Source organism: Ailuropoda melanoleuca, chromosome 12 (genome assembly GCF_002007445.2).
Source record: "Ailuropoda melanoleuca isolate Jingjing chromosome 12, ASM200744v2, whole genome shotgun sequence".
Classification (NCBI taxonomy): Eukaryota; Metazoa; Chordata; class Mammalia; order Carnivora; family Ursidae; genus Ailuropoda; species Ailuropoda melanoleuca.
In genome coordinates this window covers 69,845,888-69,868,639 of record NC_048229.1, presented here as the reverse complement: position 1 = coordinate 69,868,639, position 22,752 = coordinate 69,845,888, and the positions used below count along the sequence as shown (strand labels likewise).

The following is a 22,752-nucleotide window of genomic DNA, read 5'->3' as shown; positions in this document are numbered from 1 at the left end:
ATGTGCAAAGAGCCTTTAAAACATCCGTGCATTTTGATCCAGCGGTTCCATTGCTAGCAATATGTCCTAAGGAAATAAGAAAGTACACAAACATTTAGCTTTGCGTGTAGTCATGTCTAAGAAAGAAAAGGAAACCAGTGAAATGGCCAGCAGATTAGATGATTTTTGTTTAAGCTAGTATTGACGAATATTTGACCTGGGAAGATGCTCATAATTTTTAAAGAGCAAGTTAAAAGATACAATGAGTTCGTGTTGGTCTTAAAGTATACATGTAGAAAAAAAATTGTGGGAGCATATATACCAAGGTATTAGCATGGTTATCTCTGAGTTGTGATATTATGGGTATTTTTTCTTCCTTGTGGTTACTCTATTTTCTAATTGTTTTGCCATGTACATATATATATTGCTACTCTAATTTTTTTAAAACCATCAATGTCAGTTTCTTTAAAAGATAAAAGACAAAGGGTGATCACTCAAATGTGGTCTCCCTAAGGAAGGAGCCCAGTTAAGGCTATGGTAAATGAGGGCAGGGTGAGGCCACGACCAGTGGAGGCCTGTCATGTCAGATGTACTGCTCCCAAGCCCGAGTCCAGGAAGCAGACCCACTGATTCCACTCCGGGGTGCGTACGCAGGAGAAATGAGAACGTGCACCCACATAAAAACTTGTGCATGAATGTTCATAGCGGTACAAGTCATCATAGCCACAAAGTAAAACAGCCCAGATGTGCATCAGCTGGTGAATGGATAAATGAAAGGTGCTAGACTCTTAGATCATCAGCCACAAAAAGGAGCAGAGGCCGGCTCAAGCTACCACACAGATGAGCCCTGAAAGCTCTGTGCTCAGTGAGAGGAGCCGAATAGCGTACAATTTCATGGAGTGAAATGTCCAAAATGGGCAAAACCAGAAGTAGATTGGTGGGTGCTAGAGAAGGGCATAGGGAGTGACCACTGATGGGTGCAGGGTTTCTTATCAGGGGTGAAATGTGATAAACTTAGATTGTGGTAACAGTGGCACAATTCTGTGAATATAGTAAAAACCAAAAACAAGCAAAACCTTAAATTGTACACTTAAAATGGATGAATTCTGTGGTATACAAACTATATCCCAATAAGATGTTTTCAACGGAAGCGCCCCTAGGCACTATGCCCAAGACATTTTCTGTGTTTTCCATGCTTTCCCGATTCTGAGATTTTAAAGCTGCTGTCTGTGCGGTTCCAAAGCAGCGTCATCTTGGCTTCTAGATGGTGTGAAAGACCCAAGAGGGAAAAACGAAGCTTTTATATTATAGGAGAGTTTTGGTTTCTGGTGTGTTTGGATGATTCCTTAGGAAGCAGATGCTAACAAGTTAATATTTCTGTTTAAGGGTTTGAAATCTTTCAAAGCCAGTATCAGGACTGGAGTTTAGTGTCCCTGAAGCCACTGAGGGGTGGTGACTCAGCTCATCGTTTTCACTTCAGAGAGCTAGGAAGGGATCTTCCTCCGGCCTTAAGACTCGTATGATCTCAGTTCTGTTCTGTCACACCCTCTGCCTGAGACTCAGGCATGATGAAGTGGTCCACGGGCCTAGACACTGTCTTCCTCAAGGAGCGTGCCGAAACTGAGTGCATTTTCCCTCGCTTTTAGGTGTCAGAATGTCTCAGCGCTACCCAAAGGCTTTGGAGTTCAAGAAGTGAAAATACAGCAGTCAGGTTTACTGTTTGACCAGAGCCGCTGTGCAGTGCAGGCAAAAAGGGCTGACGGCCCCAGCCGACTTGTTCCTTGTGGTGCAGGTAAGGTATCCGCATTCCACTTGCCCTGGAGTAACTCTTCTCCGGACCGTGGAGTGGCCTGGGAGGGGCTGCATCCACCCAGCCCAGGAAGGCAGCTTAGGAGCTGAGTCATCAGGCTTGACCGCACTGAGTCAGGTTCATGCTCTGCGTGACCCTGGGCAACTTACTTACCCTGTCTTAGCCTCAGGTTCTTCATCTTCGAATAAGGATATCATTTCTTAAACAATTAATCCAATTAATAAAATGGGCAGAAGGCATGAGCCAACATTTCTCCAAAGAAGACACCCAGATGGCCAACAGACTCATGAGAAGATGCTCAACCTTACTCATCATCGGGGAAACGCAAATCAGAACCACAATGAGATACCAGCTCACCCCTGTCCGAATGGCTACCACCACAAGAAACAACAAGTGTTGGCAAAGATGTGAAGAAAAAGGAACCTCCTTGTACTGTTGTTGATGGGAATGCAAACTGGTGCAGCCACTGTGGAAAACAGTATGGAGGTTCCCCAGAAAATTAAAAATAAAACACCCTATGATCGAGTAATCGCACTACGGGATATTTACCCTAAAAGTACAAAAACACTAACTCAGGGACGCCTGGGTGGCTCAGTCGGTTAAGCCTCTGCCTTCGGCTCAGTTCATGATTCCAGGGTCCTGGGGTCTAGTACCACATTAGCTCCCTGCTTAGTGGGGAGCCTGCTTCTCCCTCTGCCTGCATCTCTGCCTGCTTGCTCAGTTTCTCTCTCTCTGACAAATAAATAAATATAAATAAATAAACAAACACTAAGTCAGAGAGATACATGCACTCTTATGTTTATTGCAGCATTATTTACAATAGCCAAGCTATGGAAGCAGCCCAAGTGTCCATCGATTGATGAATAGATAAAGAAGATGTGGTATACACACACACACACACACGCAATGGAATATTGCTCGACCGTAGAAGAAAATGAAGTCTTGCCATTTGGAACAACGTGGATGCAGCTAGAGTGTATTATGCTAAGCAAAATAGAGAAAGACATGCCATATGATCTCACTCATATGTACAATTTAGGAAACAAGCAAAGGGAAAAAAATAGAGACAAACCAAGAAACAGACTCTTAACTCTAGAGAATAAAACTAATGGGGGAGGGGTGAAAGAGGGATGGGGATTGTAAGAGTACGCTTATGATGAAAAATATGTCATTTCCTTAATCAGTATTGTTAGGAGGATTAAATAAGTTCTGTTTCATGCATAGACTGTGTGTCCGGTGAATAATAAGTGCTTCATGGTTCCTAGGTCTTATAATGAAGATGATGAATGATGAACCTGTTTATATTACTGTATTCTGGAGGCAAAGCATCAGAGTGGCAGCCATTGACTCTGGTCTGGAGAGAGAGGGAACTAGTTTTGTGAAAACACTTCTGACATTCACAGGAAATTGAACAGTTTTAACTGCAGAATCTTGTCTTTCCATAGCCATCAGCTGGAGCGCGGTTCCTGAGCAGCCGCTGGATGTCACTGCCAATGGTTTTCCGCAGGGAGCAACGAAAAAAGCAGTCAGGTGCCTTCAGGCCAGGTACAGCATACTGGGGCAGAAGGAGATGGTGGTTGTGCAGGCACCTTTTACCACTGTCTAATTCCAGAACACCTTCATGACCCCAAAAAGGAGCTCCGCACCTGTTAGCAGTCATTCCCGAGGCCCTCCTCCAGCCCCTGACATCCACGAGTTGACTTTCTATCTCTGTGGATATGTCCATTCTAGGCATTTCCTACATGATATCAAACAGCGTGTGGCTTATTTTACTTGGCATGAGGTTTTCAAGGCTCATCCATGCTGTAACATGTGTCAGTCCTTCATTCCTTTATACCATTGTGTGGATCTGACCACTTTTTGTTTATCCATTCTTCCATCGATGGACGTTTGGGTTATTTCATTTTTGTGCTTTTAGAAATGTTGCTTCCGTGAACATTTATATAATGAGCTCTTAGGTGGACATGGGTTTTCTATTCTTTTGGGTATACCTTGGCATGGAATTGCTGAGTCCTATGATAACCTTGGGGATTTCTTGCTGCTTTTGCTTTTTTGAGGAACTGCCAAACTTTTCCATAGCAGCTGCACCAATTTAAACTCCTGCCAGCAATGTATGAGTCTCAATTATCCTACATCCTTTACAGCACTCATTATTGTCTGTCTTTTTTACTGTAGCCATTCTAGTGGGTGTGAAGTGCTATCTCATTGTGGTTTTGACATGCCTTTCCCTAATAACTGTTCGAGCTGCTTTTGATGTTGAGCGTTCTTCATATACTTATTAGCCATTTGTGTATCATCTTTGAAGAAATACCTATTCTGATCCTTTGCCCATTTTTAGGCTTGGTTTATTTATCTTTTTATTGTTGAGTTGAAAGCTTTCTTTATATAATCTGGATGCTAGTCTTTTATCACATACATATTTGAACATATTTTCTTCAATTCTGTGGGTTGTGGGTTGTTTTTTCACTTTTTGAAAGGGTCCTTTAAAGCACAAAGTTTTTAAATTTTGATGAAGTCCATTTTACCTATTTTTTCCTTTGGTGGTTTGTGCTTTTAGTGTCACAGGTTAAGAAATCATTGCCTGATTCAACGTCACAGATTTGCTTTGTTTTCTTCTCATAGTTTTATAGTTTTAGCTCCTAGGTTTATGAGTTTGACCCGTTTTGAGTTAACGTTTCTGTAAGTTGTGAAGTAGGGTCCAACTTCATTCTTTTGCATGGATCTAGTTGTCCTGCCACCCTTTTTTTTTGGAAGATTTTGAAAAGAACACTTTCTTGGGCTTTACCGCTAGGGATTCTGGTTTCACAGGTCAAGCTTGGAACCCAAGAATCATTTATGAAGCGCCACAGTAATTGGACTAGCAAAAAGGGCACCATGAAAGCAGGATTTTTCATCTTCAAATTGGCTTTTACTAACACGTAGAGCATGTAGTCTGCTGGACATGAGACTTCCTGTGTGTTTGAAGGTTCATGCATCTGACTTACTGGTTTTTCTTTTTTAAATGTTCAGAGGATCCCACTCTGCTTTTCCCTCCCCATAGCCTTTAATAGCCTGAGGGTGGGAGGGGCTGCAGGGGAATGACCTCTCCACCAAAGGCACTTACATATCAGGTAAGTAGCTGCCACTGAGTGACTGTTGTAGGATCCCACCATTTACAGATACAGTTAACCCTTGAACAATGGGAGGTTTAGGGGCTCTGACACCCCTTGCTTTTGAAAATCCACATAAAACTTCTGATTTCTTGGGGCGCCTGGGTGGCTCAGCGGTTAAGCGTCTGCCTTCGGCTCAGGGCGTGATCCCGGCGTTATGGGATCAAGCCCCACATCAGACTCCTCCGCTATGAGCCTGCTTCTTCCTCTCCCGCTCCCCCTGCTTGTGTTCCCTCTCTCGCTGGCTGGCTGTATCTCTGTCAAATAAATAAATAAAAAATCTTTAAAAAAACAAAAAACAAAAAAAAAAACCTCCTGATTTCTCAAAAACTTAACTACTAATAGCTTGCTCTTGACCAGAAGCCTTACTGATAACATAAACAGTTGATTAACATGTATTTCATGTTTTATGTATCGTATACTGTATTCTTTTTGTTGAGAGAGAGAAAGAGAGTGCACACATGTTCGCGAGTGGGGTGGGGGAGGGATAGAGGGGGAGGGAGAGAGCATCTTAAGCAGACTCCACACCCAGCGTGGAGGCCATTGTGGGGCTCCATCTCACGATGCAGGGATCATGACCTGAGGAAATCAAGAGTCAGACACTTAACCGACTGAGCCACCCAGGCGCCCCCTTATATGCTATATTCTCACCATAAAGTAAACTAGAGAAAAGAAAATGTTATTAAAAAAATTATGAGGAGGGTGCCTGGGTGGCTCAGTCACTTAAGTGTCTGCCTTCAGCCCAGGTCATGATCCCAGGGTCGTGTCCATTGTCGTCCGTGTCCCCCCCCACATCTGGCTCTGTGCTCAGCGGGGAGTCTTCTGCTCCCTCTCCCTCTGCCCCTCCCCATTGCTCCCCTTGCTCACGTTCTCTCTACCTCTCTCAAATAAATAAATAAAATCTTTTTAAAAATTATAAGGAAAATATGTTTACAATACTGTATTTAATTGAAAAAAATTCCTTGTGTAAGTGGACCCTGTGCAGTTCAAACCCATGTCATTCAAGCATCAACTATAGTTCTTTTCACTCTGAGTTGTTTTTCCATCTCTTTACTATTTCCTCATAAAAAATTTAGTTTGCAGGTGGATTTCTTTCTTTCTTTTTGATATGCTTATTTGCTGGCCTCAACACAGACAATAACAACTTACATCTCTTTAGACTTTAAAAAAGAAACTTTTGTTCTTCGCAGCCTCTAACCAGGGTTCAGATAGCCTAGTCTCCAGACCCAGACTATCTCGTGGTGGCCTGAGCCATTGAAGTGAGTGATAGTTACAAAATTAGGGGTGGAGATTTTTGGCTGTTTTTCCCCAAGGGCCTCCTGGCTTCAGGCCATTGTTTGCATCTCTCAGGGGACCAGGTGTTAGCCACCGACCAGGGTGTGTGGGCAGAGCAGGTCATGCCTTCACACCACATTTCCTGTAGAGTTCCAGTTGGGCTCTGCCGGCAGTGACAGCCAGCAGCAGCCCCACCCACCCGACTGTGGCTGAGGTTTGTGCTTTGCTCACATCTCAGTGCTCTTCTTCCCTCAGAATCCACACCCTCTTTTGCCCTCAAAGCTCAGCTCAACTACCACTGCCTTCTGGCTCACAGTTACCATTCTCTTTTCAAACTCCTGTAGTGCTGTTCTCCAGTTTGTCCCAGTATGTTGGTGCTCTCTGATGACTGGGAGCACCTCACGTTCCCACGCTTACTCTGTCTCCAATATCCACGTGACTTTGGACAAGGCCAGTTGCTCTGGGCCTCCATGCGTGTGTGTCTGTCAGATGAGGGTATTGGAGTAGATGATCTGAGGTCTCTGACAGGTTGTAGATGTCTCTCCGTTTAGAAGGCAGACTCCGTACAGGGAGGACGTGGAGGGGGGAAAGAGCAGACGCTTTACAGTTCAAAAGACTGATGTTTAATTCCTGGCTCCCTTTCTCCCCAGTGTGTGACTTTGGGCAAATTACCTCTCTGAGCCTCCGTTTCCCCAATTGTAGAGCAAGGGAACTAAAAGTGTGTTTCACCCATGAATGTGGTGAGAAGCGCGGGCGAATGTGGCACAGGCCTGCAGCAAACACCTTGTTAAGATTGATTTCCCCTTCGCTTGTCCAGAGAAGCTTCATATTCTGTGTGAAAGAGTCCATTTCTTCCCTTCTAAGGACTCAGGGTTTCTCACTGCTCATTCCCTCGTGCTAGCATCCTGGGACCACCTTTTTTAGAACTGTGGGGAATATGAACTCTAACTGGAATGTTAGAGACATTTAATACACTAATGCAATATGAGAAGAAAATATTTCATTTAAGTCCTTGTGTTCTTTTACACACAATGCAGTAATAACAGACACCAGCTAAAGGACCCTCATTTTCAAGAAGCTTCATTTTACTCCTTTCCCTTAAGTGGCAAATCTTCTTCCCATCCCACAGCACCCTAGAGAGATCATTATATGCCTCACTGGATTATAAAAGAAAAGGGTGAGGGATTAAAAAAAAAAAACCTAAGTTCATCTGAGTTTGTTAAAGATAGGGCTGGATTAAGAATACCAATGTAGGGGGCACCTGAGTGGCTCAGTTGGTTAAGCGTCTGCCTTCGGTTCAGGTCATGATCTTGGGGTACTACGATCTTTGGGATTTTTAATGTAAACAGTCTTTTGCAAATAGTATTTCCTTTTCCAACCCTCTATTCCTTTTTTTTTTTTTCTTGACTTCCTGTCCTGGCTAGAACTGACAATATCATAGTCATCAGCAAATAATGATTTTGGTTTTTGTGTTTTAACCGTTACTCCTTTTATTTCTTATCTTACTGACCAGAACTTTATGTCACATTGGATAAAAGCAGTGCCCTTGTCTTATTCTTGATTTTGAGGACATGAATTTGCTGCAGGTTTTTATAGACACCCTTCATGGACGTAAATACCTAGTCCTAGTCCTCGTTTGCTGAAAGGTTTTAAATCATTCTGTGGATGTTGAATTCTAACAAATGCTTCCCTGCGTGTTTTTTCTTGTAATTATATTACATGTACATTTCTCCTTTAATCTGTTAACAAGATAAATTTCATTAGTTTTTTGGCTTTGGTATTTTTTTTAATGTTAAAGGAACCTTATATTCCCAAGCACCAGCCGCCACTCCAGCTCAGTTAAGGCCTGGGCAGAGCAGCATGTGAGGGCTCAGGGCCCCCTGCTAAGTAGCCTAGGTGCCAGCCAGGTGAGAGAACTTTTTGACAGACCATATACTTCCCTATGTTACATATCCTGGTTTGGCCACGGTGTCCAAGACGATGGTATAGTCTGTGAGAACAGCAAAAGCTCTGGTGTATAAAGATGAGACCGCCCCTTGTTGGCACACCTACTTCCCTACTCTAAATCAGCTCCCTACTCTACTCTAAATCAGCTCATGAACTGTGTAAGGGAGAGAAAGAAGGAGGCACATACAGGCCAGATCCCAGCGGCATGGATGGGCAAAAGCAAGAAGGCCCCAGTGGGCTGGTGGCCAGGTAGCCACTCTCACTTCCCCCAATGTTCCAAACTATGGCCTGCATGAAGCTTCATGGTAGAAGCAAAGGATTGGCCTCAAAGGCCCACAGTGCCCATGGGAGAGTCTGGACACAGTGCCCACGGGAGAGTCTGGACACAGCGCCCACGGGAGAGTCAGGACACAGCGCCCACGGGAGAGTCAGGACACAGCGCCCACGGGAGAGTCAGGACACAGCACCCACGGGAGAGTCTGGAAGCTCTACGTCCAGTGCTTGTCCAAGTGAACTTGATGACCGCAGTTCCCACAGGGANTTATGCAACTTTGTCTGCCAGAAGCCTCTTAATCTATGGTAGTTTTATTATCACTGTTTTATTATTTTTTTTTAAAGATTTTATTTATTTATTTGACAGAGATAGAGACAGCCAGAGAGAGAGGGAACACAAGCAGGGGGAGTGGGAGAGGAAGAAGCAGGCTCACAGCAGAGGAGCCTGATGTGGGGCTTCGATCCCATAATGCCGGGATCACGCCCTGAGCCGAAGGCAGATGCTTAACCGCTGTGCCACCCAGGCGCCCCTGAAACTGTTGCGGTGCCTTGACCGTCATTACCCACAGGGCCAGCTCCCTTGAGGAGAGGTAGCCCGGCATGGCTGGTTGGTGTCCTAGGGGGAGTTTAGTAATGCCATCTCCGTCTTTACCTCATTTGAGCCTGTCACCTTGATGATTTTGCTGCTGATGACAGTTCTTAAGATGAGATTCCTTTTCCCCCCTCACCCCAATCAGGTCTAGATGTTCTTCATGTGAAGAACAGGTGGAAATGAGGGGTCTGGCGCCTTCAAACCTAAGAAAGCTCCATGGGAAGCCCGGCGTCTCTGACGGGCTGGTACATGTTAAACACTTCTAATAAAACCTCTTTGTCGTTTGTTTCCAAACAGATCCCGGATCAGCAAAGTGGAACTGTTTAGATCATTTCAGAAACTGCTAAGCAGTATTTCAGAGGACAAGTGGCCAGACTCCCTCAGGTGACGCCGTTGACCCGTGTTGTTTCGTATTTAGGAAGATTTGTGGGTTAATTCTGGCTTACGAATGGCAGGAAGCTTTGGCAGGAGTCCGTGGACACTTAATTACCACCCGTGCGCTCCTCTCTCCCCGGGGCTCTGATTGCAAACGCAGATCTGAGGTGTGCAGGATAGGTGGCTTAGTGGTACAGAGTTACAGAGGATGGGGGGGGAGTTGGGGCTTGGCCCGTTCCAGGCTCTCCTTTCACCCTCCTCCAGATGGAGAGCAAGGCGGACATGTAAGGGTTCGGGGAGCAGTAGAGCCTGTTAGGAACGTCACTGTCTTCTCTTTCTTTGGTTCACATCAGTGGTTGGGAGCTGCAGCATCACGGTTGAAATTGCTCCCAAGCAAGAATGTAGAGAATTATAAAACTGTTCTGGGAGCAAGTGGGTGGGGGCAGTTCAGACACTGACTACCCAAGGTCAGTGCCCTCACTTCATACACCAGACACAAGCCACAAGAACTCACACATCCAGGAAAGCACTATACTGAACAATTACTTTGGACTGTAAAGAATATGACTCAGGACCAGTTAAAAGAAGGGACACATAGGGCAAGGCCTGAGAGGGTCCCAAACACAACGCATCTGTGTCTGCAGGATGTCACCGTCCCAGCACATTACTGTATCACCAACCAGAAGGGGGACCCAAGTTTCCGTGTCCAGAGTTTTCATTGTGGTTTCATTATGTCAGCCTGACAGAGTTGTTGGCCATGTGATGTGACTGAACTCATTCGCCATCTCCGCCTTCGGTCAGGAGGTCAGACTGATAGCACAGACCCCACTTGACTCTTTCTGGCATGGCCAGCCCCATCCTGATCGTCTAGGGCCCACCAGGAGTGACCTTGTTAAGTTTAAACTCAGGCGGGATCACAGGGGCCCACCATGAAGAACAAAGACATTCCCTCCCCTGGGGAAATTCAGAAGGTTTGGAGGTTCCCTCCCAACAACTGGCAACAAGACCTGCCAAATTCTATATCGTACAGCAATGGGGAAGCTAAGGCGTTGCTACAAACGTCTCTGTAAAGAGGCTAGCACCTTGCTGTCACCACCATGGATGCTGCTGTCAGTAACGATGCCCCACGGTCAATTTGGTCCGAGGTCAGTTTGCTCATTTTTTTGGTCTGGGAAAATGAATCAAACTGACCTGGGGGTTCCAAGCATTTTGTGTGTCAATGAAAACAAATCTGAACTAAGATCAGGAGAGACTTTATTCAAAAGGATCATTGCAGCGAGAGAGGGGCTGTTACAGCAGCAACAGGACGCTGAGGTCATATGGTTTGTAAGCCTCTAGGGTGGGCGGGAAGGAGTTCTCCTTTTTGGGGAGCTGTGAGCAAGGCTGGAAAGAACCGGGAGGGGGCATAGGATGTGCAGTCAGTGTGAGGGGACAGGTGGACAGGATGTGTCTTTTCTTGAGATCAGTCGATTCTTGGGGGAGGGGGGTTGTTAAGAAGGGGTCACGACACATTCTGATGCTGGCTCACACTGAGGGTGGGTCAAAGTTCAGGGCCTGGGAGAAGGACAGAAGCATAACTAATGTTGGTCAAGGAAGCAAGAATTTTGTCAAGATTGGTGTGTGGGTACAAACAGTTGAGCTAGTCATTGGGAGTTTGGAGGGTTTGTCATAGGTAGACCTAGGGGGCATCCATGAGTCTTCTCTGAGTCTTATAAGGAAGGGGACTTCTTTGCAGTAAGCCATTTCCCAGAATACTTTAAGCCAAAAAGTAGTTATTCCTGTTTTATCTGATTCCACTAGGAGCAGATAAGACTAGCATTGTTTATTATCACCTGTTTCAATCCATGTTGCTTTCTAGTGAATTTCCTACAATGGAGAGAGTGTTGCTGTAGGAAAGCATACCGAAATCCTCCCATTCCTAGATCTGTTCCTAGGCCTCTGGTTAGAAATCTGTCCGGCTGCGGGCTCAGTTGGCCATCGTGCCAAGCTGATCACTGAGAACCTGTGTGCTTGCTGGTGTGTGTGCATTAGGATGCGGAAGCTGGAGACATACCATGAGTACAAGGAGGCCGCATCTGCTTACCAGGAAGCCTGGAGTGTGCTCCGAAAGCAGGCCTTTGGATCCTGGATCAGAAACCCACCGGATTATCACCAGTTCAAATAAGGAGGGCAAACTGCAACAAGCTTGTTGGTAGCAGAGTGTTTTCCAGCTGTTCACACTGGATTGCTGCTTCCTTTGTGCTGGACAAGCCTTAGCTTTTCTTGTGGCTGAGTCGGGGGAAAAAAAGAGGTCTGCCATCTACCAGAGCCACCTATCTCTTTGGACAGAACTCTGTAACACGGAACAATCTATCCTTGATTGAAGTAGCTCTCTCTGCTAAAATGGTATCTGGCTGATGACCTTGGCGTCTTTCCTAACTTGTGTGTTATTGCTTCTCTAAAATATGGAATAAGAATTTGGAATGTGATACTTTGAAAGGACTCTGCGGTAGCTCCATTTTGTGTGTTCCTACATTGATTTGGCAAGTGTTTATGGGGCAGAGATGATGTTCGAAGAACTTCCTTTGTTGTGGCCGACATGTCTTATATACTCAGCCTTTCTTCCTTGGGAGAGCCACTCTTTCCTGCTCTACCTATGGGACTGGGGTGAACCAAACCTTACTCCCTGGCTGTAGGAATGGGAGCCAGCCCTGGACAGTTCCAGAACTGCTGCGAGAGCTAACAAGAAAGAGTCTCTCTCCTCTTGTACCAGGCACAGTAAGGGCCACATAATCGTGGGACCGCCTGTGGCTGCCTTTGCCACCACACACAGACAGGCAGCTTGAGAATGAAGGCAATAAAGAAGGAAACCAGAATCTGCTCCCGTGACCTTGTCTGGATGCCAGTGCCCACCCTGGACTCCCAAGTATGTGAGATAAAATTGTATTGTTGTTTCAGTTAAGCCTGTTTGAGTAGGTTTTCTGTGGCTTTCAGCTAAAAGAGTTCTGTCTAAAAAGGCCAAAAATCCGTATAGCAGATCAGCAGTGACCTAGCAACCCATCCTGTTTTAACCAGTATCTAATATTTAACTCTCAACCTCTCCACACCCTAAATTACTGACAGAAAGGAAAGCTCCCCCTGTTGGGATTATTCAAGATCCTTCTCAAAGTTCTTCAGCATTTTTGTATAGCTTTTTTTTTCTAAGATTTTATTTTTTTTTAATTTTTTATTTAAATTCATTTTAGTTAACATATCCTGTATTATTAGTTTCAGAGGTAGAATTTAGTGATTCATCAGTTACATAGAACACCCAGTGCTCTTCCATCAGGTTCCCTTCTTAATGCCCATCCCCCATTAACCCCTTTCCCCTACCCACCTCCTTAAGATTTTATTTTTAAGTAATCTCTGCACCCAACATGGAGCTCAAACTCACAACCCCAAGATCAAGAGTCGTGCACTCCACTGACTGAGCCAGCCAGGCGCCCTGTCATTTTTGTATAGCTTTGAAAGTTTTTTTAATAACAGCTTTATTGGGATATAATTTACATTCCGTATAATTTACCCATTTAAAGTATACAATTTAGTGGCTTTCAGTATATCCACAGAGTTGTACAACCATCACCACAATCAATTTTAGAACATTTTTGTTCTAAATTTGGGGGGAGGGGACACTCATCAATCCAGTAGGGTACCCGTTTGCAGCCACTCCCCATTTTCCCTCAACCCCACCCCCACCCCAGCCCTAGAGCAACCAGTAGTCTACTTTCTGTCTCTAGGGATTTGCCTATTCTGAACATTTCATATAAATGGAATCATATAATATGTGGTCTTTTGTGACTGGCTTCTTCCACTGAACATAATGTTTTCAAGATTCATGATGTTATAGCACAAATCAGTAGCACGGATCAATACTATATTCCTTTCTATGGAATAAAAGTAACATTCACTTGTATGAATGTGTTACGGCTTGTTTATCCCTTCATCGGTTGATGGGTACTTGGGTTGTTTGCACTTTTTGGCTTTTGTGAATAGTGCTGCTATGGACATTCTTGTACCAGTTTGTATGCGAACATATGTTCTTGAATTTATTTTTTTTTAAGATTTTATTTATTCATTTGAGACAGGGATACAGAGAGAGTGTGAGCAGGGGGAGAGGCAGAGGGAGAGGGAGAAGCAGACTCCCCGCTGACCAGGGAACCAGAAGTGGGGCTTGATCCCAGGACCCTGGGATCATGACCCGAGCCAAAGGCCGACACTCAACCATCTGAGCCACGCAGGCGCCCCTTAAATTTTTTTAAGGACAGAAGTAATACGTATTTGTCCTAACAAATTATCCTTCAATTTTTTTCCATAAGAAATCTTTTTTATTATTATTTTTTAAAGATTTTATTTATTTATTTGAGACAGAGTGAATGTGAGGGAGAGAGGGGGGAGAGAGAATCTGAAGCAAACTCTGCCCTGAGCACAGAGCCCGACACAGGGCTCGATCCCACAGCCACAAGATGATGACCTGAGCTGAAACCAAGAGTTGGACGCTTAACCGACTGAGCTACCCAGGCACCCCGAGAAATCTTTTTAGATAGCAGGAAGGAAAGAAAGAAAGGCAAGAATACCACTCCCTGAAGGCCAGGCTCTCCCCTATGCTGCTTTAATCAGGGAGAGTCTTTGCCTGACCCCAAATCCCATGTTTATGACAGCAGTTCATGTAACAACTAGCGGGAGCTCTTATCCACAGAGGATTATGCCTCTCTGTCTCTCATGAGATGCTCTTTAAAGGATAAAGATTTGTATGAGAATGTAAGGAGGGTAGCATCTTTTTATTCTGAAGTTTTATGGTAAATTTGTCAATACCCAAAAAAAACCCTAAATACAAAAACTACCCCTACATTTAGACTTCAGAGCGGAAACTGGGAAAACTCTGAAGGCTTCAGACGAAAGGCAGCTTCACCTTGGGCTCCACCTGTTTTCTCAAGACCTGAAAGGGTTGCTCAGACATCCAGCTTCCTATATTTTAATTTAATCTCTTAAAACCCTTATAATCTCACCTATGCCTTAAAATCACCTCTCTGAAATATTGGCAGGTTCTCAAATTTCATACATTTAATTAGATCATGTGTTTTTACTTATGTTTCTTTTTTTTTTTTTTTAAGATTTTATTTATTTATTTGACAGAGACAGAGACAGCCAGCGAGAGAGGGAACAAGCAGCGGGAGTGGGAGAGGAAGAAGCAGGCTCATAGCAGAAGAGGCCTGATGTGGGGCTCGATCCCACAACGCCAGGATCACTCCCTGAGCCGAAGGCAGACGCTTAACCGCTGTGCCACCCAGGCGCCCCTTTACTTATGTTTCTTAACCCATATTTGACTGATAACTGTTTCTAATTTTTTTTATTTTTTTATTTAAATTCAGTTAATTAACATAGTATATTATTAGTTTCAGAGGTGGAGTTCAGTGATTCATCAATCATTTTTGGGTTTTTTTCAAGATTTTATTTATTTAAGAGAGAGCAAGAGTAGGGTGAGGGGTAAAGAGAGAAGCAGGCTCCCCACTGAGCAGGGAGCCCAACTCGGGGCTTGATCCCGGCCAGGATTCCGGGATCATGACCTGAGCTGAAGGCAGACACCCAACTGACTGAGCCACCCAGGTGCCCCTCAGAGTCTTATAAATACGCAGTGCTTATTACATCACATGCCCTCCTTAATGTCTATCACCTGGTTACCCCATCCTCCCACCTCCCTCCTCTCCAGCAACCCTCAGTTTGTTTCCTGTGATTAAGAAAGAGTCTTTTATGGTTTGTCTCCCTCTCTGATTTTGTCTTGTTTTATTTTTCCCTCCCTTCCCCCATAATCCTCTGTTTTGTTTCTTAAAGTCCACAAATGAGTGAGTAATGGTAATTGTCTTTCTCTGATTGACTTATTTCGCTCAGCATTTCATCTCTAATTTCTGATTTCATCTATATCATTGCAAATGGTAAGATTTCATTTTTGATGGCTGTGTAATATTCCATTGTGTATATATACCACATCTTCTTTATCCATTGTTGATGGACATCTGGGCTCTTTCCATAGTTTGGCTATTATGGACATTGCTGCTATAAATATTGGGGTGCAGGTGCCCCTTCACATCACTATGTTTGTATCTTTGGGGTAAATACCCAGTAGCATAATAGCTGGGTCATAGGGGCTTTTTGAGGAACCTCCATACTGTTTTCTAGAATGGCTGTACCAGCTTGCATTCCCACTGACATTATAAGAGGGTTTCCCTTTCTCCACATCCTCGCCAACATCTGTCATTTCCTGACTTGTTAATTTTAGCCATTCTGACTGCTGTGAGGTGGTATCTCGTTGTGGTTTTGATTTGTATTTCCCTGATGCCAAGTGATGCTGAGCATTTTTTCATGTGTCTGTTGGCCATTTGGATGTCGTCTTTGCAGAAATGTCTGTTCATGTCTTCTGCCCATTTCTTGATTGGATTATTTGTTGAGTGTTGAGTTTGGTAAATTCTGTATAGATTTTGGATTCTAGCACTTTATCTGATAAAACATTTGCAAGTTTCTTCTCCCATCCTGTTGGTTGTCTTTTGGTTTTGTCTGCTATTTCCTTTGCTGTGCAAAAGCTTTTTATCTTGATGACAAGTCCCAATAGCTTATTTTTGCCTTTGTTTCCCTTGCCTTTAGAGACATGTCTAGCAAGAATTTGCAACCAAGGTCACAAAGGTTTGCTGCCTGTGTTCTCCTCTAGGATTTTGATGGATGCTTCTAATTTTTAAATTCATTTTTTCTAACCCTTTTAAAACATGTTGTAGAAAATTTTAAAAGGACACAAAAATAGACCAGTGCAGCAGACCCCCATGTATACATCCCCAGGACTTAACAGTCACTGGCTTTATGCTGTTGTTACCTGATCCGTTCTCCCCTGCCCCTTCCAGTTGTTTTTCTTGGAGCTTTCTAAAGCAAATCCTAACCATCCTATTTCACCCAGTAAAATTAATAGCAATTCCTTAATATCTAATTTGCATTCTGTGTTTGCTTTTCCCTTATTGTTTCAAAAGCGTCTTTTGACTACTAATCGGTTCAGATTAGGATCCAAAAAACAGTTCCGCACAATGCATGTGACTCATTTGTCTTTTGTCTCACTAAATCTGTAACAGTTCACTTTCTTTCTTAGTTTAAGGAATGGGTAATTTGTCCTGTGTAATAGCTCACAGGCTGGATTTGGCTGATTATTCCCTCCCAGTGTTGTTTAACAGGTTCCTCTATCCCCATATTTCCTCCAAACTTGGGGCTATGTGTAGAGGCTTGATCAGATTCAAGTTCAGCTGATTTGACATGAAAACTTCTTAGGTGGGGCGCCTCGGGGGGGCTTAGTCGGTTAAGCATCTGCCTTTGGCTCAGGTCATGATCCCAGGGTCCTGGGCTCGAGTCCTGCATCAGGCTTCTTGGTCAGTGGGGAGTCTGCTTTACCCTCTTCCTCTCCTTCTGCGCCAACCTACCCCCCCTCGTGCTCTCTCTCTCTCTCTCAAATAAATGAATAAAATCTTAAAAAAAAAAAGAAAGAAAGAAAAGAAAACTACCTAGGTGATTCTGCACACTTCTGTTGCATAATATGAAGAGGAACATCTGGTTGCCCCACGTTCAGTGACTCAGCAGTGGGTTCAGTGGTGTCAGCCTTATCTATCCCATCATAAAGTTCCCTATCACCCTTTCACCTCATGGTTTTAGCAGCTGAGTCAGGGATCCCCACGACCACCCTCAGGTTTGATGATTCACTGGACAGACTCACAGAGTGAAGCAAAACTGTTATAGTTCTTGTTATTTCAGTGACAGGGTACAGATTAAAGTTGGCAAAGAGAAAAGACACCCAGGCTAAGTCTAGGAGACAACGGGTGCAAGATTCCAGCCGTCTTCCCTGTGTTAACCATGTGCATCTGATGCTTTGACATCTGGGGCCTCACTTACCCTGAAGAGACTGCCCCCAGGAGTCTAGCCAACTCCCAGAGATAGTAAAAGATTCACACCACGCACTCCAGAGCTCGTTGCCCAGCCATCTGCTGTGTGGGGCTCTCATACTCTGGGCCACTCTCCCCCTGCCCTCCCTCATCAACTGGGTCCAGGTACCAGAAAACTAGGGACAGCCCTTGTGCCTTAGACACCACTGAAATGAGTCAAACTAGCCAATCCTAAGTCTGTTTACCTTGCCCCATCCCTCCCTTCCCTCTTATAATAACACCTCTTGCCCACATGTCCTCACTCCCTCTGCCTCCTGACCAACCCTAGTGCTTCTCCGTAAGAAGGAAGGGCTCCTTGTGGCCCAGCTTGTCCTCTCCACCTACATTTTCAGACTCTCTCCCAGTGGACTTGCACACATGGCACTTAAATTCACCCAGCAATGACGCATAACAGTACAGGCAAAGTGTTGCTAGCCTGAGACTCGGGTGCTGCTGACATGCTGCTTACACAGGCCATGCCCCCGTCACAAAGAATGATCTGGCCCAAAATGTCAGTAGGGCTGAGGTTGAGAAACCCTCATCTAGGGATTGTGTTTTAAAGTCACTTGAAGGGTACCTGGTGGCTTAGTCGGTTCATCATCTGTCTCAGGGTCCTGGGATCGAGCCCCACATCAGGCTTCCTGCTCTGCAGGGAGTCTGCTTCTCCCTTTCCCTCTGCCCCTCCCCCTGTTCATGCTCTCTTGCTCACTCTTTCTCAAATAAATACATAAAATCTTTAAAAATAAATAAAGTCACTTGAAGTCGTTCCTCTTGTAGTTATTGCTCCAAATCTCTACACAGTTAACTTTGTTTCATTTTGCTTTTTTTTTTGGAGGGGGGAGTGGCTTTTCAAAAAATTATGTAAAATATTTATATGATTCCAAAGTTAAAACCAGTAAAAAATCAGGGGAAAAACAAGGTACATTCAGAGAGGTCTCCCATCCTCCACCCGTTTGTCGCTTGGCCCAGCACTGACCAGCCATTTTTATTAGTTGTTAGTGGACATTTCATTCTTTCTTTTTAAAATGCTCTGTGAATAGCCTCCATGCAATATTTTGTATTTTTGCCAGGATATCTTTTGGATAGATTAGAAGTGGGATTTGCTGGGTCAATGGGTAAATGAACATAATTTTTCTTTACTGAAATCCATTTTCAAGTTTCTGTTTCTAAATAGTGCAAAAAAAAATGCAGGACAGCGTTAATATATTCCATTTCTATAAAAAAGAAGGGTGAGAAGTTTATATCTGTGTTTTGCTTGCATATGCCAAACTATCTCTGCCTCGATACAAGAAACCACTAACCACTAATGCGGGGCCCACAGGGGAGGGTAAGAGAATGCCTGGGGCCCAGGAGCGGGAGGGAGACTTCTCACTGAATACCCCTTATATTGTCTTATTTTAAAATTTTGAAACATGTTAATATCGTGCCTATTTTAGAAATTTAAAAAATGGAAAAATGTTTCTGTATTTTAAACAGTCAAGACCCCAGGAGATACTCAGAAATGACATTGTTGAGGGAAGAGAGACTCTCCAACCTATTTTAGGCAGCTCTGAGTGTAATTCTACAGAATCACCTAACAGACCATCTTCTGAAGTATGGCTCCTGGGGAACATGTACATTCCAGCGTTGCTTCTTTGTTCTGGGTGCACAAGTGAATTCTAATGTTACATCTGTGTGCATAATTTTTTCTTTTTCTTTAGAATTTTTAAAATTCTGGCTCGATTGAAATAATTGTGCGTATATATTCCATGCAGTCATTTCTGCCTGAAAGCACGGGGCTAACTGCCTCGTTTTATGGAGTTTGCCGGTGCCAAGCATTAGCTCACTGTCTGGGAAAGCGGAGCTGCTACGGAGAAAATGACCCGCCCTGGCAGCCAGCGCTCTGCTTGGAAGAGAAGCAGGCCCCGTCTGATTTGGTCGTGTCTGTGGCTGGTGGAAAGCTGCCTCCACCTGGACCTTGGAAACATTTGTTGGCTTGGAGACTGTTCTGAGCAAGCCTTCACCCAACTTGTCCAGTTTCTAAAACCCAGTTTCCTTGCAAGCTAGTTCAGTGGCTTAGGACAATGTTAGGTTTTCAGCGACCACTGTCCTCTTGGGATCCTGTGTGGGGAGGCCAGATGAGCTGGGAAGAGGAGGCCCCACGCAGCAGGGAGGTAACCGGAACCAGGAGGTGACCTCTCAGTAGAAAATGCATATGTGCTTGCTTGCAAGGGCCCGGGCGCTTCTTCCTGTAGATACAAAGGCAGCTATCCTGAAGGAGAGGTGGGACACGGAAAGAGCCAAGAAAGCAGATATGTTGAAGAAAACTATTTTCCAGAAAGAAGCGTTCTTTTTGTATCACGTGCTGAGGAATTGTAGTTGGCCTTCGTGTCTCGTAAGACGTGAATCCCTTTAAATCTAAATGTGTCTGTACTGGGGTTAAGACTGACTTCCTGGAAGGCTGTCCACATGGATCCCAGACAAATGTGAAGTCGTACTTGTGGTCCAAAAAGGGGAGGAAAATTTGCAGGCACACTTCAGGGCTGCAGGCAAAGTTGCATGTGTTCCATTTTTAGTTCTTAAAACTGGGGCCCCAAAACTAATCAAGGGGGATAGAAATCGAAGAGTGGTTGGTGCCTGGTGGGGGAAGATGAGGGATGGGGGTTGAGTGGAAAAAGGCCTACGGGGACTTACTAGGATTGTGGAACTTTTGATTGAAGTGTTGATTACATGGGTGTAAACATTTGTCAAAATTTATTAAACTCTACACTGAAGATCTGTGCATTTTATTGTATATCATTATACCTCAACTTAAAAATGTAAAAACAAACCCTAGTCCTATTATTTGGTGTAGTAGAATAAACTTTGATCAGGATATTCCAGTAATTATGTTCTAGTACCAACTCTGCCACTACTTGCTATGTGGATGTGGGGAAAGTATTTAATCTGACTTCTAACCTGTCACCTGTTCTACCAAATGAGGTCCCAGCGATTAGGATGCTTGGTTTTTTCAACTGTGAGGTAGGATTTCTCATAAAAATTCTTAATTGTGTCAATAGTGCAAAAAGAAATTTTCTCCAGGAACCTGAGTCCATTGATGCTTTGAGATACATATGGCCTCAGTTATGTCGGTGAAAGAGAGAGATAGAAATAATTCTTGTCTTAGCCTGGTCACTTGGGTCCTGAATTTGGGTGTAGACTTTTTGTCCCTTGTACTAATGAGCCAGCCAGAGGTAGAAACCAGCTTTTAGCAGTAAGCGTGTTCAGCACTGCGTTTCAATCTCCAAATTCAGCAAAGTCTTAATAGGAAAAAGGCAAAGACAGAGAGTCACTCCAAGTGGGGACCCAGGCTGCCAAATGTTGGTCTCAAGCACATGTTCTCTGAACTTGGGCTTGGCTCCAAGAGGAGAGGAGCTCACAATGGAAACAGTGATGGCTGTTTGCTCAGGCGGCCAAGAGAATGAAAAGCGCTTTGAAACCCAGCAATGTCTCCATGGGGAGAGGTACGGTGGGCCCCTTCGTGATGAAACCAACCTGTCAACAGAGCAGGGTAACAGAGCCCATTCCCACCATCTTCCTTCACTTCAACAACAAGACCTTTCTCTACAACCTCAGGAAATCTCTGAGAAGTTCTGCTGTGGGTACCCCACGTTTTGCTCAACAATCCAGTTCATGCTGTCTTGGTTGAATTACATTGTTAACTGAGAGAAAATAGCTCTTCTCGAGGTATATTCCCTCATCGCCGCCAAGATTTCACCCAATTCCTTTTTTATTGCTACGACTCTGGGCTATTTTGACTGCCAGTGAGTATCTTTTCATCTGGGATTACCTTTTTCTTTTTTTTTTTTAATAATTTTTTTTTTAATTTTAAGTAATCTCTAAGACCAACATGGGGCTCATACATCCCCAAGATCAAGAGGCCCATACTCCACTGACTGAGCCAGCCAGGCACTCCTCAGCTAGTATTTTCATGCCATACTTTTTGTTCTTCGTTTATCCAGTGCCATTGCGAACACACTTCTGTCCTAACTCATCCGTAACTGCCAAGCCAAGAAACCAGCTGGCAGTGGGAGAAACAAGGCTTCGGGGTGACGGTGGCAGCACATTGTCAACCAGCTCCGGATGACAGCACCCACTCACCTGAGCTGACACGGGCCAACCAGACGGTGCTTCCCACCTCTTGGCCTCCTTCATGAAAGATGAAGGGCACCATGGGTTAGTATTTTGCTTGCCTCCACTTTGGGGGAATTCTGTTCTAAAGTAAAGGAATGTGCAGAAGCTATGGCGCAAGGGTTGCAAACCCAAGTATTTCCAGGGGTAGGGAACTTAAAATAAGTGGAGTGAACTGAGAAGTGTATTCCTTGTCCAATGAGGAGCCATTGTTTTGTTCCAACTGATTGTCATCAGATCTTAAGAATTTTTTTCAGGAGAAGCAGGAAAGTTGGATTGTTACATACATGTCTAGGGGCCACACAGAGACACGGGCCTTCAGTGCGTATCCTCTGGTCTAGCAGACCATCGGCCTATGTCGGAACTGTGGCTCCAGGATGTACTGGTGGTGTGATCTTGGATAGGTCAGTACATTCGCAGAGTGTCTGTGTCCTCGCCTTTGAAATGAAGGCCCCACTCCCCCAGGCAATAGGGTTACAGGGATACAGTGAGATTATGGGTAACACGGTTGTGGGGAGGACTGCCTGCCTGGCACACAGGGAACACCAGCCTTGGTATTTCAGCTTGTAAGTGACTCCTCAGTTCGCTGATCCTGATTCCCAGAGTTTGCTAATCAACACGAGAGACTGTCCATAGGAGAAGCCTACTGGGCGAGACTTTGTGGAGCCTCACGCTGCATACCAGGCACTGGCACGTTCGCTTGCCTGCACCGTTCCCACATCTGGAAGCCACGGCCCGTCTCCAGCTGCACAGGGGGCGAGGAAGCAAAGCTGTTGATCACAGAGGTATATATAGATCCTCCCACCTAACTCTCGTGGCTTTGCCTCCCTGATGTCAACCACCAGGATTGTTTTTTTCCTCCCTAAGGAAATGAAGATGAAAAGGGGAACCAGTTGCCCTTTTTAAAGTGTTCTAACCTTTGGTCTAAATGAAGAGCAAGTCTTTTGAGATTAAGAAAATTGACACTGCCGGGGTGCCTGAGTGGCTCAGTTGGTTAAGCCTCCGACTCTTGATTTCGGCTCAGGTCATGATCTGAGTTGAGAGATGGAGCCTGATGTTGGGGCTCCGCACTGGGTCTGGAGCCTAAGATTCTCTCTCTTGCTCTCCCCCTCACTCTCTCTCTCTAAAAAAAGAAAAGAAAAGAAAATTGATACTGCCTCCTTCCAGATTCTCTTTGGAGATCCCAGGCCACCTTTGGGACTAGTGCCTGGGTGCCCAAAACTGCCCCATGCCCTCCGC

At 44.6% G+C, this 22,752-nt stretch overlaps 1 protein-coding gene across 18 annotated transcripts in view; it reads left to right on the top strand.

Annotated features, from left to right (window-relative positions):
* ADAT1 (adenosine deaminase tRNA specific 1) overlaps positions 1-22,299 on the top strand; it is a 31,479-nt gene extending 9,180 nt beyond the window's left edge. For 8 of the 18 annotated variants that reach the window (XM_034639231.1, XM_019808445.2, XM_019808450.2 and 5 more), the window contains 4 exons: positions 1,626-1,771; positions 3,235-3,334; positions 9,323-9,409; positions 11,432-11,564. In XM_034639231.1, the coding sequence (XP_034495122.1) occupies positions 1,626-1,771; positions 3,235-3,334; positions 9,323-9,409; positions 11,432-11,564 (466 nt within the window). Of the gene's footprint in view, positions 1-1,625; positions 1,772-1,952; positions 2,687-3,234; positions 3,335-9,322; positions 9,410-11,431; positions 12,687-19,064; positions 20,122-21,344; positions 21,559-22,076 lie in introns of those variants that run through there. The other 10 variants (XM_034639228.1, XM_011235394.3, XM_034639236.1 and 7 more) reach the window with 7 other exon arrangements.
* Positions 22,300-22,752: the final 453 nt, after the last annotated feature.